The 18626-nt window shown below is 37.6% G+C and overlaps 1 protein-coding gene across 1 annotated transcript in view; it reads right to left on the reverse strand.

Moving 5' to 3' along the window:
* Positions 1 to 4048: 4048 nt before the first annotated feature.
* ZNF804A (zinc finger protein 804A) overlaps positions 4049 to 18626 on the reverse strand; it is a 251711-nt gene continuing 237133 nt past the window's right edge. Inside the window, exons 3-4 of the mRNA XM_032768211.2 lie at positions 12204 to 12334; positions 4049 to 7744 (exon numbers count right to left, since the gene is read on the reverse strand). Of these exons, the coding sequence (XP_032624102.1) occupies positions 4471 to 7744; positions 12204 to 12334 (3405 nt within the window). The 3' untranslated portion in view covers positions 4049 to 4470. The remainder of the gene's footprint in view (positions 7745 to 12203; positions 12335 to 18626) is intronic.

Genomic DNA, 18626 nt, shown 5'->3' on the forward strand with positions numbered 1-18626 from the left:
AAACTTCCCTCCTTCCTTTTGAAACATCTTGTTCCCCCATTGGTCCCTCTGGTCAGGTGTTAGCTAGGCTAGGTGAACTTTTTAACCCTTTACAGGTAAAAGAGGCATTAACCCTTAACCATCTGTTTATGGTAGAGTTCAATTGAATTAAATGTGAATGCAAAGAGAAACAAGACAGTGCTGGAAATGCCAGATTTTAACAGCTGAAGATTAACTTGCTTTCTCCATTGCATGTACAAAGGAAAAGAAATGTACTTTGACATTTCTCCTGGATGCTAATTTGTAGATATCTCCTGTAGGCCCCAGTTCAACACAGTAGTTAAGTACCATATGTGCCAACCTTAAAGCACGAGTACTTCCATTAAAATCAACGTGACTATTAATGTGCTCAAAGTTAGGCATGTATTTAAGTAATTTGCGGCACCAGGGCCTTAAGAATGGAGATGCGTGAAGAACGTTTGGAATAAAGTTAGTCTATGTTCAAAATGCTGGGGCAGCATCAATAGTTGACACCTTGTATAATTTTATATTTTAAGCATTTGTGTTTTATCTCTGAAATGCCAATATAATGAGGTGAACTTACATTTTATGCTTTCTAAATTGAAGAGCTTTTAAGCATGCACACAATGCATTCATCTTCCTCTAATAGATTAGGCACACAAAACTGTGCGGTGATGTGTCCATAACTCCCAGTGACTTCGGTTTGCGTTTCTGGTGCTCGGCAGCTTACAGTTGTTCAGCATTGTGCGGGATCAGGCTCTAAAAGGTGTGCTTTTTACTACTGTCAGAGGATCAGATGTCTCAATCTGTAAACCATTTTGCTCATTCCTGCAGAAACCCCATGTGAGTTTATTCCTTTCAGGCAGAGTTAAAATTTAGGATAATCTGTGGTTAAATTCAGTAAAATGAACAATCAGATTCTTCTGCTTTCTGTATGTATTGTAGCATTTTAACTGTTCTGTGTACTTACAGATTAGAAAGGCAAGTGTACAATTAGTCTAAGATGCCTATAACAATGCAAGATGATTATGATTCTTAATGCTTGAAAAATCCTATTTAGAACATTATTTTATGGTGCATATTACCTGTGAAATGGTATGCCTCCAGGAATGTCGTGGTCTGGACAGATTGCTGCTTTCCAAGGACAGGAAAAAAACACATTTCTCATCTCAGTGGAACATATTAACTTTTCAATCATTTCTTTGTCTGGCTGTTCTGGGAATGGAAAGCCATTTAACAAAATCTATAACTTAATTTAGGTTTATCATTGCAATCTGAAGATAAATTAATTCCAACAACTCAGGTGATTTAAAGGAACGGTAACTTATTTTTATTTCTTTACCTTGGAATCAGACTCCAATCATTATATAAGTTGGCAATATGAGTTGGAACTGCAAAACATTAAAAGGAACATTTCTGAATGGATTTGAACATTCTAAAGAAATTAATTCAATTTAAGAAACTTGGCAGGTTGTGTATCTAGGGATCATAGTGTCTTCAATTATTCAGCACTTGCAAAGATTTCCATACTTAAGAATGAGATTGTAAAATCAGAAAATACAAGTATACATTCTACAAGTATACAGAACTACACTTAGATTATGTATCCAGTAAATATTATTTAGTAATACAATAGCAACTCACATTAAATATTGATTAAATAATTTAATTTAGCTTGTTCAATTTGAAATTCAGTCTTTGATATTAGAAAACATTTCTGTACTTCTATATTTGAAGTTACATATACAAAACAGTGCTATAGCTTAAGGTATTAATGAATAAGAATACTTACACCTTCTCATTATTGTTATTTTACTTATATCCATTAACTTTATACACTATTGTAATGCAATATTTGCAATATTATAAAACTGTTGAATTCCTTAAGAGACAATACATTTAAGCTAAATTCCAGTTAAAGTGTAAAATCCAAAGTATAAAATAGAACTAGTAGAAAAATTGTTGCAAATTTTTGGGATTTTTTAAAACAAAAAATGATCTTTAGATGAAAATGCTTGTTGAAAATTTTAAATTTGGGGAATTTTGACTAGCTGCAACATAAAACTTGTTAATAAAACTGTATATAATTGTTTTACACCGTATCTTATTATTTTCTAATTGTAATGTTATAGAATTGCTATTTTGCCCCTAACCTTTTCTAAACAACATGTTAAATATAAATTGTTACTTAAATCAGAAATTAGTCTAAAACCATTAAAACAGGAAAAATACATTTCACACACATAACATAAAAAAAAATAGCCATTAAGCTGCCTTTTCCATATACCAGATTAAACAAAATTAGGCGTGAAACCACAAACTGGAGGGATGAAAACTAAAAAAACTAAAAATCTTTTAGTCAGATTTTGAAAGTTCCTCAGCACCTGCAGCACCCATTATGGCAAATCCATTTGTGACCTCTCAGCTTCTTGGAAAACCAGGCCATCAAAGTGCTCTTTTGTACCAGTCTTTAGAACAGTAATATAGTTTTCCTTTTACAATGGTACTATATCTGCAAGATGTTGGAGCAAGTAAAATATGTGTACGCCAGAGCTTTAAAATTATATTTGAAAGTGATTGAGATGGCTTTTGAATGTAATATTATATTAAAATTTGCTTTATTGGCAGAGGTAAGTTTTAGTATTATAGGTGGCAAATATAACAATATATTTATGCCATTTTATTCTCTCTTAAGAGTGAAATTGGTATTATTTAATATATTCTTCAAAAATTATCTTTCCTTGAGGTTCACTTACACTTAATTTTATCATAATCATATAAACGATGAAAGGAAGCCAACATGAATTTCAAAATTATCCCTTACATTTTATTACAAGAGGGTATGTTACGACCACTATGGGTCATTTTGCAAACCCTCTTCTTTATTCATGTGATTGGTCCCATTTAAAGCGAATGGGACTGGTCATGTGTTGCTGGGCTAGGGCCATATACATTTAGGGCTGGGTCATCATTATGGACCTAATCCAACTCCAGTAACTCCAACAGAAAGATTCCCATTGACTTGTATGAGAGTTGGATCAGATCAGACCTAAATAAGGGGGTTGGGGTATTAGAGAGGACTGTCAGAAGGACCATTTTATATATATTTGACAAAATGCTCTAGAACCATACAATATGAAAACATTCAGACAAAATTGTTAATGTGATCGTAAGAGTTTGATTCAGCCACTTAAAAGATTGGAAATTCCTAGTTGGGGTTGTCACTTTCCTCAGGTCAAATAAGACCAAATATCCTTGCCATTTCCACTTATCACATGAAATGATACACAAGTGACAACATTCTCCCTTCTGATATGCTTGTTTGTCTCCCACTGAGGTAAACATGAGCTATGTGTCCACCAAGGGAACAATGTAATTATTTGGCTAAATTTTCTGAACTGATCACCATTTAAATGTGCCTATTTTTAGGCATAAAATAAATTGCACTCACAAAAAGGGCACACCTCTTGCCCTCCCACACACACTGCAGGTTACATGACCAGCTATTCCATTTCCATGTATGTGGGTTTTGCAGAAGCAAAATGGCAGAACAACTTTGGTGGTTTCAGTCACACGTATGTGCAGATGTGGATGACATCTGCCGGGAAATGTAGTGCTATTTATGCTGAAGAAGCTAAATGCAGATGTGGTTTCCAGTTTACTCCATATGCCCTTGCTTTTTTTCCCCCGTGTTGTTTATGTTACTTTAAAAGATTTGGTTTTGGTTTAAGAGAAAAGAGAGCATCTCAAACAGTCAGCAGTTTGTCCCCATACTACAAGTAGACAAAATTTGTCTCAGTGACATCAAACTGCTAACACAAATAGATCTATTACCCTTTGTCCCTTGCTCGGTAAGACAGTTACCCTTAAAGCGTTAGCCTCTGAGCTTGATGATAAATCACTGAATGATAGGAAACCTGGTTATCCAAACATAGCAGGAGTAGACTATGTTATTCAAGTGCTGAAACCCATTATCTATGAGGCTTACAATGAATGATTTTTGATATACTTAAATAGTTAACAAAAAATTTATTGCAAGAGATAGTTTGTCACTAGATTTACAGTTTCAAGAAACATTGTACAAAACAGTGCATCAGCTTTGTCTAAACATTAAATAGGTGCAAGTTCACAAAGATTTAAAAAAAACAAAACGAGCATACTTTACAACATAAATTACAATACTATAAATATATTTTATATACATTATACATATTCTAAGACATGATTTTCATATATATATAGTTCATATTAGTATCAGACTATTCAGTGCTTTAGTTATATTATGGAGCTGAACTTTACATACATATTTGCATTGTTACACTTATAGTAAATGATTCCAAATTAATGAGGCATTTTAACCAGTTTATCCCAGTCACTTAAAGAACCATTTGTCAATACTGATGAGTGCTTACATGTAGCAGTATGTTCATTTAGAGACAACTCTTTCCATTTTGATTGTTGAAAACTTACCTAAAAGAGAGGCTGCAATGGAATGACAGCTGGATGCGGTGAAAGCAGCGAAGGAAACAATGCATGAGGTAATGGGGGGAAAGCCAGGTGACTCGGATGAAGGACAGAAGTTGGAATTAGTGGCAACTGTGGTGGAGCAACAAAAGTTGTATGGGTTCCTGGACAAAGTCTAGGTCCTACTGCGAGATGAGGTAAAGGTGTTCTTGAAAGGGTTGGGACCTGTGAAAGAAACTGTTGGTGAGGCTGGAGAACCTTAAATGTACCTGCAGCGGCAGCAGCGGCAGCATGCTGCTGTAATACAGTGTGATGGATTGTGGTTACAGAGGTAGAACATAATGGCTGCTGCAAGGGCAAAGGCTGCAGAGGAGAATTAGAAGGTTGAATTACAGTGCGAGGAAAGGCAAACTTCACTTTGTTAGCCAGCATATTTTGCTGCATGAGCTGCTGATAGGCCTCACATTGCAAGTCTTTGAATTTTCCATGGTTTTCTGGGGGAAATATCAATGTCTGATCAGGCAACGTAAATGGGGCAAGTATCTGTTCAGTGGTTAAAAGGGTATGACTATTTATATGTGCTTCTTTGAATGACAAAGGTGGAGGGCTGTTAAATGTGCCTGAATTATACCACAGCCACTCACTGGTTGCCTCATTTATTTTTTCTTGTGGTATGGTCTCTGCTACTTGATATTGGCATAGATATGATTTACGAGGAGTTTGTTCCACATTTCTGTCAATACTGGGCACTTTATAAGGAGCTTGACTTTCAGGAGCCCTTATATTTTCATGTTTCTTTTCTTTTTCTAGCTTGTTCTCTGGTGTTGCAGTTGTCAGAATATTATGTTCAATTACAGAAGCAGAGGAATGTGTTAAGTTCTCCAAAAATGTACTTGGAGAGCTCTCTGTTGCTGAACCCTCTGTTGATTTGTTACTTTCTGATAAAGGTAAACAATCAGATTGTAGAGTCAACTTGTTTTCTACCAGCTGCGTTGTTTGCACCACGTTTTCTGTATAATCTTTTATGGGTTGAGTTTTTGTTTGTTGTATATTTTCTTGAGTTAACAATTCCCCCAAAATATTTAATGTAGAATTGCCTCTGGAAGGTCTATGGTTTTCATTTCTTCTTGGTTCTTTGTTGACAAATATGTGATGGGTTCTAGATCTTTTTCTCCTTCTTTTTCTTTTAGGCTTACAATGTGCAGCTAAATTACTTGTTTGCCTGAGATACTCTTCTGATAAAAATTCCTGTCTACATGAACTTTCATCTGATGAACAAGAATATGTATGTTGTCTTCGCTTTCGATGAGATCTTTCAGGTTCATCAGTCAGAAAGTTGTAGGCTCTCTTGATGGACTGGCTTTGACTTGTACATTTTTCCAAACATTTATGATCTGTACTACAGCTAGCTCTTCTGACCTTACAGCTACATAATGTTCTAGAATATGTTAAGTTATGTCTTCCAGAATTAAAAGTCAGTTGTTTTGATTGCCTATGAGAGTTTGCTTTGTACTTTCTGTGCAGAGGTTCAGAGACTGTGAAGTGGTCATCACCGTTTTTTGTGTTCCAAGTCCCACATGGGCCTTTATCACAATGTATGTGTGTTGATGTGGACAGAGTTCTTTTGTGATCGCTGTTTTCAATGACAAGTTTTTTACATGACTGTTGTAACTGCTCTGAGGCTAACCATATGCTTCCAATTTCATCTCTGCACTTCCCTGAAGTATTCTGAAGGTGCTGATGTTTATCTTCATTGACATAATTAATTTCCTGTTCAGCTGTAGAAGAAACTTCAGCGTCTGCCTTTGCTGTTTCCTCATGATGGTGATGACATAATTTTCTCCTTCTTTTCCTTTTCCTATTTTTGTGAAACCATCTTTTGTGAGTTTCTTTGTTCCAGACTTTGTTGTGTTTATCATCTATCATGGTGTCCTGTCGTAAATGGCTTTTGGAAATGTGGTATTTTTCTGTTTTTCCAGTCCTGAAAGAGCACATTTTATCTTGATTTGTTGCAGGTTCACAGCTTTTATCTAACGAAACATCTGTTATAAGTGATGTTGCTTGCTCGCACACATTTTTATTAATTTCTGTTTTGTAATCAGCACATTCTGAAATAGATTTACCTGTGTCATCTAAAACAAGACTCTGGTTGGACTCAGTTTTGTGATGAGAATGAGGTACATTTGACTGATGTTTAGTTTTCTCCATGCAGTCACTTCCTCTTGATGACTTGAAGTCAAAACATAAAGGATTACAGCTATATGAAATGGATGGTTCTGTATTTGTGTAAATTAACATTTCAGAGGGCCACTGAAGAACAGACAGTCCATGTTTGCTCAGAACAGGAACAAATGGTTCACAAGGTCTTTTATGTGTTTCTTGTTTGTTTTGTAAGGCTGTACTCTCCCCTTCAGAATTTGATGACATATGTACATCAGACCCAAGTTTTTTAATTTCTGCTTCAGTTGTGGATGATTCACTATTAATGTATTTATCATTTTCCTCTGTGATATCTTGCAAAGGTAAGCAATCATCAGTGATATCAAGAGCTGGGGATTTCTTTCCCAACCTCTCAGAATTGTGATTTTCTACAGGTAGCGCCTGATTATTAATGGCAACTGTGGACAGTGATTGATCTCGTAATGCTGTTGAATTGACATCAACACAATAGCCATCCAAATCACAAGACACAGGTTGTTTCAAATGAGAATCAGCAGGAACTAATACTGTATTATCTAGTATTATATTATTCTCTTTACTGGATAGTTCTTTTGACTCCTGAACTTCAGAAGCTTCTGCTATGTCAGTACCTTTTTCCATCAGTGGGTGAATATAGTTTTGTTTCTCCTCAGAGCACAAAACTATTTCTGTTGCTGGTGGAAACTGAAGATTACAAGCTCCTGGAACAAATCTACTTCTTCTGCTAAATCCATGTTCACTCGATGTTTCATCATTATATTCATAGAAAACAGCAGCTGAGGACTCCAACTTCACTGATGCTTTTTTAGGAAAAGCAAAAGAGAATCCTATTTTATGTCCATGGGCTCTTGGTACTTGATCCCCAAGTTTGTGAGTGTCAGATTTGATATTACTTGTGCTTTCAGAAGCAGAAAAAGCACTAGAAATAACTTCTTTCGCATTCTGTGCATTGTGCATTAATGTACAATTGAAATTTTGTTGTTTGTTAGAAGAGTCTATGATAGTACTTTGTGGAATTTCATGGAAATTATCTCTCACAGTAACTGTAGTGGACTTGAACATGGGACCACTCCCAGGAGCACTAAAAAACAAAACATAAGCTTCCATAAGTACACTTCAAAGAAATTAGATGTTCAGAGTTACTTCATTCCGATTGTACTGTTATTTCCATAACATTGTGTTACATTTATTTCCACAAAGATTTCTAGGGGAACAGGTTAACTATTCTAAATCAATAGCTCCAAAACAAGACTACATTACAGCAGGGGTTTTCAAACTTCTTCCTACTGCAAAATATAGCAGGACAGAGCATGTCTCATAAATTGCCTCCCTCTCACAGAGACTGCCTCACCATCCCTATGTGACCACCAGTCAACCTCTCCTCCTATTTGCGATCACAAACATAACTGTGAAAACCTTATCAAATTCTTACATGAAAAAAAAATATGATTAGGTAAGTGTTTATGTACTTTCAGCTGACCCTAGTGCAATAAGTGATTTATCCTTCATGAAAAAAATTAATCACATTGTCTACTTTTGTTCTTGATTTTGTCTCCTCATCCCGTCTGTTCTGTTTGACTCAACAAGAAGCAAGAAGAGCCAACAGAGCAGCAGTAGTCTACAGATCACAATTTGGGGATTTCTGCATTACCATAAGTCATGCTACTTTTGAAACTTAGCCAGCAAAGACCTATCTTTCACAATGTAGTACAACACTTTTTTGTTTTTAACTGAAAAATCAAACTGACATATTTGAAGTAATGATGGAAAAACCTGAAAACCTTCACAGATTCAGTACAGGTAATAATCCAGAAGCCTGGATGTCTATCTGTGTTTAATCTATTTTGGCTGAAAATTGGGGGTATCTCACAAAAAAGGGGCTTCACCTGAGAGAATTCCTGTGTTACCTGACTCCAGATAGGTTGAAAATATCTCTGGATAGCTCTTTCACAGAATTAAATTTTGACTTCTTTTACCAGCCTAACCTAGCTAATATTAGCAAAAAGAAATTTATTTATTGCCTTGCATAGCCCCTATAAGAACAATAATACATTAAGTATTACATACAGACAGAACCCAACATTCAGACACAGTCTCACCCTTCATATAAACACCATCCCCTCAAAACAGAAAAAGCATTTGACAAAAAACAGAATGGAAAGAAAGCCCAAAATATGTTTGTTTGTTTTTTTTTACCAACCTCACTGAAAAAAGTGGCTTTACAATGTGATCTAACTTCAGTGACAACAGTTAGGAAGGTAAGAGCAAGAGGCAAATCCCCTTCCTCAAAGGGTTTTGCACTTGCTCAAAGTTCCATAGGCTGCAAAGCCCAGGAGTAGAGCGGCCATGACATAGCCACTTTTAAGCAGTGGTTCCACACTAAATCAAATAGAGAAGCAACTTGATCATATTTCAGTGAGTGATGTTTGCAACTTGTACATGAGATTAGACCGTTCAGATTTGGCCTGGCCACCTTTCTGTCTAGATGGAGGGGCAACCAGGCCAAATGATGTTGTGATGTGGAGCATGGAGAGTCTGTTCTTCTATAGTGGAACACAGGGGAGTCAGCCAAGAACTTGACTCCTGGCGGCAACTGGCTGACAGAGGCAGCTCCAGGCCAGCATGTCAAGCGCATGCCTGGGGCGGCAAGCCATGGGAGGTGCTCTGCCGGTCTCTGCAAGGGCAGCAGGCAGGCTGCCTTTGGCGGTGTGCCTGCGGAAGGTCCGCTGGTCCCGCGGCTTCGGCAGACCTCCTGCAGGCTGCCGCCGAATCCGCGGGACCGGGGACCTCCCACAGGCAAGCCGCTGAAGGCAGCCTGCCTGCCATGCTTGGGACGGCAAAATACCTAGAACCGCCCCTGCTGGCTGAGGAAGGCCTGGTTCCCTGTGGGAGAGCAGGCAATGAGCAGGGGCCTTGCTTGGGGGAGGAGTGGCAGGGATCAGAATTTTTCCTCCTTCCAAAAAAAAATCTGAATTGGTGCCACTGCCTGAAGTTTTCCAAATTCAGCCTTTGATGGACATTTCAGGGGAACAGTTTCCAGAGATGGGAGCACTCATCTGAGAATGACTGGCTAGCTGCCAAATTAAGACTAACAACTAAGACATCACAGCAGACTAACTGTATCCCAAACTATACATGGCTTTACAGATTGTTACTAATATCTGAACTACAGGCAGAAATCAGTAGTGTGTGCCATTGGAGAACATGGAACACAGGGATTAAATATTCATGTCAATCTGCCCTCCTGGGAAAGATTGATCCTTGCTTCTGCACTAGCTGAATATTTTGAAAATTCCTCAAAACCCACCTGAAGTTGAACACATTAAAGCAGTTAGGGATGGTTGAAAGTGTTCTGTTTTAGACAGAAAATTGGATTTTCCACAAATTATTTTCATGAAAAGTGTTTGCTGTACTTTTGGATTTAAAAACACATTAACTGGCAGCTTACTACTCTATTCCTGATGCACAGGATCACCCCCACCATGATCCAGTGATATTAATCCATAAGGCTAGATCATATTCTTTACTCTCCTAGTCCTAAAATGTACATTGCATTTTGTCAATTGAATATTTTAATAAGGTTTTTATTAAGTTGAAATTATACTAATTTTAATGCTGCTTTTGAACCTACTCTCAGTTACTTAGAACAACATATGGGAATCAACAGATCTATCTATCTATCTATCTATCTATCTATCTATCTGAAAAGTAACTGCAAAAATGACATCAACCTCTTAACTATATCTGTTCCTTTTCATCTACATTTTCAATGATCTTTAATTCTGTCAGCAAAGTTTGTAAGTTCATCCATTTTACACATGTAAGTGTCAATTTTGCTAGAAAAGATTTTTTGTGCTCATTACATGTATGCACTTGCAAATATTTTGGGCACAGTTAAGAAGTTTGGACCTATATGTCTTTATTCCAACACAGGAATATTAGCTCAGTGACAAAATGAGGTACTTACTACGTTAGCATTAAAGAGTCAATATGGTATAGATGTGCAAGCTGGACTTGTGTACCATAAATAAAAGACAAAAAGCTAATTTCTGATTGCAGAATTCATATTACTGGACATGAACTGTAGAGAATTTTCAGATCACATGAGTTTATAAAGCTAGTAGTTAGATGTTTTGCTTGTAAACAAATCAAGTTCAATGTGCAAGTCATTGAGATAGACTAAATATGGAATCTCCATGACATTTTAAACAGTCACTTTTCACAGTATAGTCAGACTTTAACAGATATGTTTGCCTTTTTTTCCTGATGTATCAAGTAACACTCCTGAATTGTGCTTCTTAAGCATGTATAGCCATATCTAGATGCATACGCTATCCCAGAAGTCCAACTAGTAATTTCAACTCAGTATATACACTAGATGCTCTATTGTCTTTCATCCTATCTGCTCTATACCATAAACAGTGATGCCATTCTGTATTATCACTAACACAGCATGGGGAGTTAGAGAGAAGGATTTAGCTGTGTGTTGTTTAAAGGTTGCAAAGCCTTAATACAGTAGTGAAAAAACCTGCCACTTCTCGTTAATATATATATATATATGTTGCCTCAAAGAAATTACAAACTGTGAGGCTGTACTGTTCATTCCATACACACCTACCTTCATTCAGGATATTCCCACTTGTTTCGATGTACTTTGTTTCAATATGTTGTACAACATACAGATGTTACCAATTTTTGACGGAAAACTATAGCCCTCACATTCAACTGAATAATGTGGCAGTTCACCGAGTGAGATTCAGGTCTCACCATAGAGAACATCTGAATAACCCTTCCATTTACAGATTAACCACCGACAGTTTTTTCTGTGATTGTTAGATCTATGTTGGAACAAACTGAAAGTGATTCAAATTCTTTTACACTGAGTTGTCTATTTATTTTTTGTTAAAAATAATGTATTTTTTTGGTAAAAAGGCTGTCATCTCAAACGAAGAAATATCAATATCAACTAGAAATATATTTCCAGATTCAACAGAGAATATACATCTGGTGAGACATGATTGTTATGATTAGACTAAGCACCCTGATGGGTTCAGGACAAGGAACATTTTCTTTTAAGGTATTCCCCTATATAGTTTCTCTAGCTATTTAAATTTAAACCTAGATTTCCTGATGCATTCCCAGGTGAGCAGTTCAAGCTCTAAGTCACACAGATTTGTTACATCCAGGAAAGATAGAGTGTATCCTTTCCTCATCAATAAAATAATGCCAAGCTTCAAATGCTTGACCTAGTTCACTAATGCTTTCAACACTGTGCCTGGCTTTATGAAATATGTATGGAACATATTTTAACTAAAAATACATGTCATTTTAGCTCCACTAAAGAAGTAATGTTAAACATTTATTTCTTCACATAGTGCCAGATCAAATTACTGCATCCATACAGCTTAGAGTTTGCCATAAAAATATGTGCACCTTGTTCTGGGCTCAGGATCTTAACAGTCATGTGTCCCACAACCCCAACTAATAGTTTGGGGATTATTTTTCCAGTGCTTTTTCCATTTCAGTAGTTATTCACTCACCATGCTGCTTCTTTCCTCAGTTCAGCTAACTTGTGCAAACGTTGGAGGGCCTTTTCCTGTTTCCTTTCATCTTTTCTTGACTTGGAAGCTACATTTCGAGCAAACTCCCTCTGTTTCAGTTCCTTGAGTCTCTATTAAAAATAATAAAAAAAATATTTAATAAAGAGTATCCCTGATGGCCCTAGTAAACAACTATGTGACTGTCATTTTCCCTTGTTGGGTAGTAAATACACCATAGCATTACCATTACTATGGCATTATTTTGTTCTGCTGACAAAGTTCAGTTGCACTTTTGTTGGTTTCTTTTATTTTCGTGTTAGAAATGACACATTTGGTAGTTCAGCAATATTCAAAATATTACATCAGATTACTGCATGGTCCTTTCCCAAAATATATTTACTAAGTAATGGTATGTTGTTGTATCTTTTTACTTAAACAATTTAGACCAAGTTCATCCCTGGTGTAATTCCATGGAGTACAATGGCATTACATCAATAATTTTGTCTGCTATGTTGAAAGGAAAAACAACAGCTATGTGTGAAAAACATTTTTGATACATTGGCCAAAACAATCCAGAAATTAATTTTATTTGACTTGGTGGATAGCTAAACTTTTCTCTTAAGTACAGGCTTATCGCACATATGCCTTAATTTGCCTCAGCTCAGAATCATAAATGCTACCTCCATATTTTCTTTGTGAAAGTAGGTTTCACCCACACCCGTTATCTTCTGTGTTGCTAGGCTGAGAAAAGGAAAGTTTAGAATATTGTTTCCTTCAAATGATAAGTCTTTTTTTTCCTAGTTACTGTCAGCTTCCAGATCATGGCAAAATTTGTGCTCCACTTGAGTTTCAGAACCATCTCTCTCACAGAAACTTTGCAGATATCTACTATATGTCATTGATGTGGTCATCTTACACTTCTGTTCCCAACATCGAGGCAATCACTTATTCCATGTATGTAATGGGATCAGGAGCTTTCCTCCCCAGTTGGAAGTGGATGCCAACTCACCAGATATTTTTGTTTCTGATCTGATTCTCCAACACCATCTCAATTCATCTATCTGACATTGCCTTGTAATTAACACAGCTTTATCTCATTGCCGTTCATCAAGTAAATCTATTTGCTTGAGTGTGCCTCTCTTCACCCTACACAAAGTTTGCTCCAGATGAATCATGCAAGCAAGCAATTTGTTTCAGATTAAAGTTTAATCAAGTTTTCCAATGAAACTATTTTTGTCTAAAATCTACTAGTTTTTGTATTCTGAAGAAGATGGCTGCAGTAAAGCACTCTGAGCTACCAGAGATTTCAGTTTCAGAAGATCTTTCAGATCTTCTTCCAGGGCGTCACTCAATTAAATTAATAGGCAGTGGATTTAAATCAAACTAAAGGAAGTATTTCTTCACACAATGCACAGTCCACCTGTGGCTGCCAGGGATGTTATGAAGGCCAAAATTATAACTGGGTTAAAAAAAGAATTAAATAAGTTAATGGAGGATAAGTCCATCAATGGCTATTAGCCAACAAGGTCAAAGATACAACTCCGTACTCTGGGTGTCCCCTAAGCCTCTGACAGTCAGATGCTGGGACTGGATGACAGGGGATGGATCACTTAATAATTGCCTTGTACTATTCATTTCCTTTGAAGTACCTGACATTGGTTATTGTCAAAAGATAGGATAGTGGGCTAGATGGACTATTGGTGCGATCTAGTATGGCCATTCTTACGTTCTTTGCTTTTAGCAAATTTCCCAGTATCTGACCTAGATGACTGTCTCTATAAGCCCTTCAAATTTTCAATATTAATATAAACCCAGCCTTACTACATCTTATGCCCTATCCATCTAGGAGTCTGTTTTAAAAATATCTTCCATCATGACTGCTAGTTTCTGTTCCTTCCTTCCCATAATATTTTAAATTCTCCACACAGCCCACTTTCCTTTTGCTATAGTAATAAATAATGAGACTAGCCCTTAATGCAAACGAGTTTCATATATGCATAGAACAATCAAGAGCTATGACTTTGTTTATAATGAGGTGTATATTGTAGGAAACCTTTTACCCGGCAACATTTGTGCAGGTCTGACTAATTTGCTATACTCCACTTTCTAAAAAATGTTTTATTTTCCCCTTTTGCATTGTTTTTTTTCTATATTATAAAACTGCACAAAGATCCACAGTCACATACTGATCTTTTGCACTATAATGTGCCTCACAGCTGCACATAATGTGAGCCAAAACCATACCTGCTAAATGGTGCCTATGTACATAGCCTATTTAATACCTTTTATAGTTCATGAGAGGCATCTTCCTCGTTAAATTGTTCTTCTTTCTTCCAACTCATACACCACACACTATCTCATTTCAGCTATTTGCCTCAGTGCACTCTCATCCTTCTAATGATACAATTTTTTTTAAACATGAACTCCACATCCAAGGCTCTGCTTTTCAATGTGTTTGTCATGAAAAATAGAAGTTCAAGGACATGCAACATGGAAAAAAATTCAAAATATTGAATAGTATTTTAGCTGTTAAAATCATTGGGAATCCTGCAATTAAAAATCCCATAGAACACTTGACAATGTAGCCTGTCGCATTGCCCATACAACTTCAACTGTCTTTTTGCCTTGAATCTTCAGTCACAAGTGCCACAGTGTTCTGAACTGTACTAGATATCAAAAGAAATAAAGATATTGTATAGAGGGTATGCCGGAGGCCAAACAAAATCAGCAATTTTTCCTCAGATATGGAAGTACCAAGTGGATAAATAAATAGACAAGGGCAAAAAAACCAACAACACCACCACCACCACACACACACACAACTGCAGAAAGAATGGGAGGGGAAAAGTTGTGCTACAGTCACAGTGAAAACCTACATTCACACACGTACCCACATGCCCTCATGTACCCACACATACACCTGAAATGTAAATGGAACAAACTTTCAAATCTAACCGTACTTTAAACAAACTCCAAACAGTCAAGCCAATTACACTTTTAATCCCGAAAGACAAACACACGCTGGCAGCAGAACTAAAACAAATACATGAGCTAACCAAACACAATGCTACCTTATTAAAATTAAACATTAAAACAAATATTTATAGTATGGCTCACAACAGTAACCAGGTTTTCCTCCTGTCTCCTCAGAAAACCTATCTTGCCTCACTGGGGCTTCAGTTAGCCTAAAGGGAAGGTTTTCAGCCAATGTCCCATCACCCTCTTCCAGTAGGCCAGCTCCTCCCTGTCTTCTGAATCTCCCTCACTCTTTGCCCCATAGTGAGTGAGGGTCATTGTATCCTGGCTAAAGGGAAGAAGTCATTCTACTCCTGCCCTATGGTAGAGGATGCCTTGCCATGCTTCAGCGGGAAGACATGGTGGTGCTGACTTGGACCAAATCCCAAGGAATTCCCTTGAATCTCCTCCACCAGCCAGCCAGTTCAGGTCCTAGGTCTGCCAGTGCTTCCCTAATGGAGCCCTGAGGATGGTGGCAGCGGAAGTGGGAGCCACAGTAACTCTAGGAGCTTCCCAATGAGACAAGTTGTAGCTACCCTTGCAAAGTCCTGGAGGTATCCACCAGTCTCAGGTACTTTGTGCGCCAAGATCCTGCAGCCATGACCCTCTTGTGGGGAATGAAATAAGGGCAGCTGCAATAGTTCTCGATTCAGCAGGCTGAGTGGAATCTGTCTCTGGCCCTATTTCACTGCCTGGTGGATACCTGCTGAATGGGAGAGGGGAAAGCAACCCTCTATACCTCACATGTGGGGATGAGTCAGCTCTATAGGGAGCCCCATAAGTGTGTGCTGCTGTTGTGATCACCTGGACAGCTGCTATTTCTATGGACCTAGTGTCTCCCTTCTCTACTTCTGTAGGGGGAGAGGGAGGATAGCAACTATTTCTGATATAGGAAGCCACTTTTCCTCTTCCCTGTTTCTTCATCCTTGTGCAGGGCCTGGCTGGGATGACAAGCTGGCAACTTGGACAGTAAGACTGTCTTGCTTACTTTGAGAATGAATTGGGTATGGCAGACAATGTATTACTTTAAGGTTTTGTCTTCACTACATTGCTGCAAACTTCAGGTTTGCCCCATAACCCAGCTCCCACCCACTCACAAAAATCTCTAGCTCGAATTAAGTGGGGCTTTAAGCTTGAGCCAGCCAGCCTGTCTGGGGCTAAGGTTGATGCACTAGCTAGAAATGCAGTGAATATGCAGCAGCTGGAGTTACATTTTTTTGGCTTCACTCCTATCACTTTGTGTAGCAAGAATGTTGTTTCACAATGTGGTCACTCTTACTCTGTTCTCACTTAAGCTAGGCTAGCTCAAGTGGAGTAACTCAAGTGTACTAACTTCAGCTATCTGTTGCAATGAAGAAAAGCCCTTAGTCAAAAACCTCTGGTGCTTAAGGATGACTGCCTTGAGCTCCTGAAACAGCTAGTTTTTAAATGGATGCTTGAATGTTATGTGTTTTGTGTCATTGTCCTAGGATTTATCTTCTGTTCTCACTTGGCAGCAGCCACACCTGGTGCCAGATGGTCACACTATTCTATTTGATTTACAAGAAGGCTGCAGGATTATCTACTGGGCGAGCAGCAATTCTTGCCTCCTGCTTTCAGTGGCATTTCATTCTGGCAGACAGAGTAGATTTTTGAGGCAGATATTAAGGTTTGTTCAGATATCTCTGCTGGTTCAGTTCAGGTTCTGTGTGTTTTTGAGTGGGGGATTGATGTGTACCTCCCTCTGGGACTTCTGTTGGTCAGTAAAGGGATATTATTTTCTTACAATTTCTGCTAATTTTGGTGATAATTATGTGTTGAAAGATTCAGGAATAAATAGGTTCTTTCTTGGTCAGACAACTAAACTGCAGTCCATATTATCAACAGGTGTTGGGCAGGTTACTTTAAATCAAGCAGCTTACATACATGTTTATGCTACTGCTTGGTCATCCCTGGAATCGATAACAACACTGCCTTTTCTCTTGTTTCAAGGTAAATAGACAATGAATCAATGCCTAAGGCCAGTTTTGAGCTAATTGTTAAGCCATCAGTTTTTGTGGATCTTGGCAGATGGGGGCACAGGGATTGCCAAAGATCACTAGCCATTTGGACATAGAGAAGTGACAGTGCCAGGTTTTCTGACTTCATGTCATTCAAAGTGCACTCAAGTCTTTCCTTACAGTACTGGTCCGTACCAGAAGTGCATTTAATGAAATTTACAGAAGTGCCCAGTAAAATGTTTGTTATATTTCTTTTTCTATTTCCTCTCTCTCTCTCTCTCTAATATTTTGTTCTTTTCCACTGAGATGTAAAAAAAATGCAACACAGCACAATTTACTTAGCTACACTCCGTGCCTGTCTTTGCCATAGCAGGTGATGCTGCTGCTATTCCATCTGTCCATTCAGATGTTCTCAGATACCAAAAAATATGTTGAGAAACAGATAAGTGAAATATTGTGCTCATAGATGGATCGGTCCTCCTTTTTTTCCTACAAGTTCCATATTATATTTATGGTAACTGTGTATGCCTTTGAGAGAAACCATGATGAGTCCAATGACGTTATTTGAAAGGTAAATAATCATATATTACTCCATTGTGTGCTCCCAAGATAGTCAACCAAAAAGTGAGGGTCTATTACTCTGCTAAAAAAGTGCAAGATTAAACAATTCAAGCAAGACTTTTGGGTGTATGATAGCTCCAAAGCAAAAGACCAAATGTTTGAGGCCTCTTTTCATACGATTTCTTACCTCTGTGTATTCTAGGGTGACCAAACAGCAAATGTGAAAAATCAGGACGGGGGTGGGGGTGGGGGTAATAAGAGCCTATATAAGAAAAAGACCTAAAAATCGAGACTGTCCCTATAAAATCGGGACATCTGGTCACCCTAGTGTATTCTTGTATTCCAATAGATTATATGATGCTGAACCTGGTGTCCACTTTGCACTCACATCTGTCTTTTCAAACTTAAAGTAGTTCATTTCATAAATTTATTCTGAGCACTTAGCATGGTGATGGATATTAAAAATGTATAAAAAGGAGAAAAAACACATTCACATTACAAAGGTAGCGACTTCACTGCATATTGTGAAGCTCGATCATTTTTTGACTGTAAATGTTTGTTTTTCCTCCAAGGAGAAATTTATGCAGTGAATAAGAAAAGACATATGCAGTAGGACAAGAGAAGATACAGTGTTGTTAAAGATAAAAAGGTTGTTTGTTTTTTAACTTTCACAAGGAAGCTGAGCCAAAGCTATACAGAAATTAGAAAACATCCTTTAATAGCACTTCATTTTAATTATTGTAAGAGAAAGGGGTAAACAGTGAGGTGGCAAAGTTTGCAGATGATACTAAACTGCTCAAGATAGTTAAGACCAAAGCAGACTGTGAAGAACTTCAAAAAGATCTCACAAAACTAAGTGATTGGGCAA

This window comes from Chelonoidis abingdonii, chromosome 10, assembly GCF_003597395.2.
Source record: "Chelonoidis abingdonii isolate Lonesome George chromosome 10, CheloAbing_2.0, whole genome shotgun sequence".
Taxonomy (NCBI): Eukaryota; Metazoa; Chordata; order Testudines; family Testudinidae; genus Chelonoidis; species Chelonoidis abingdonii.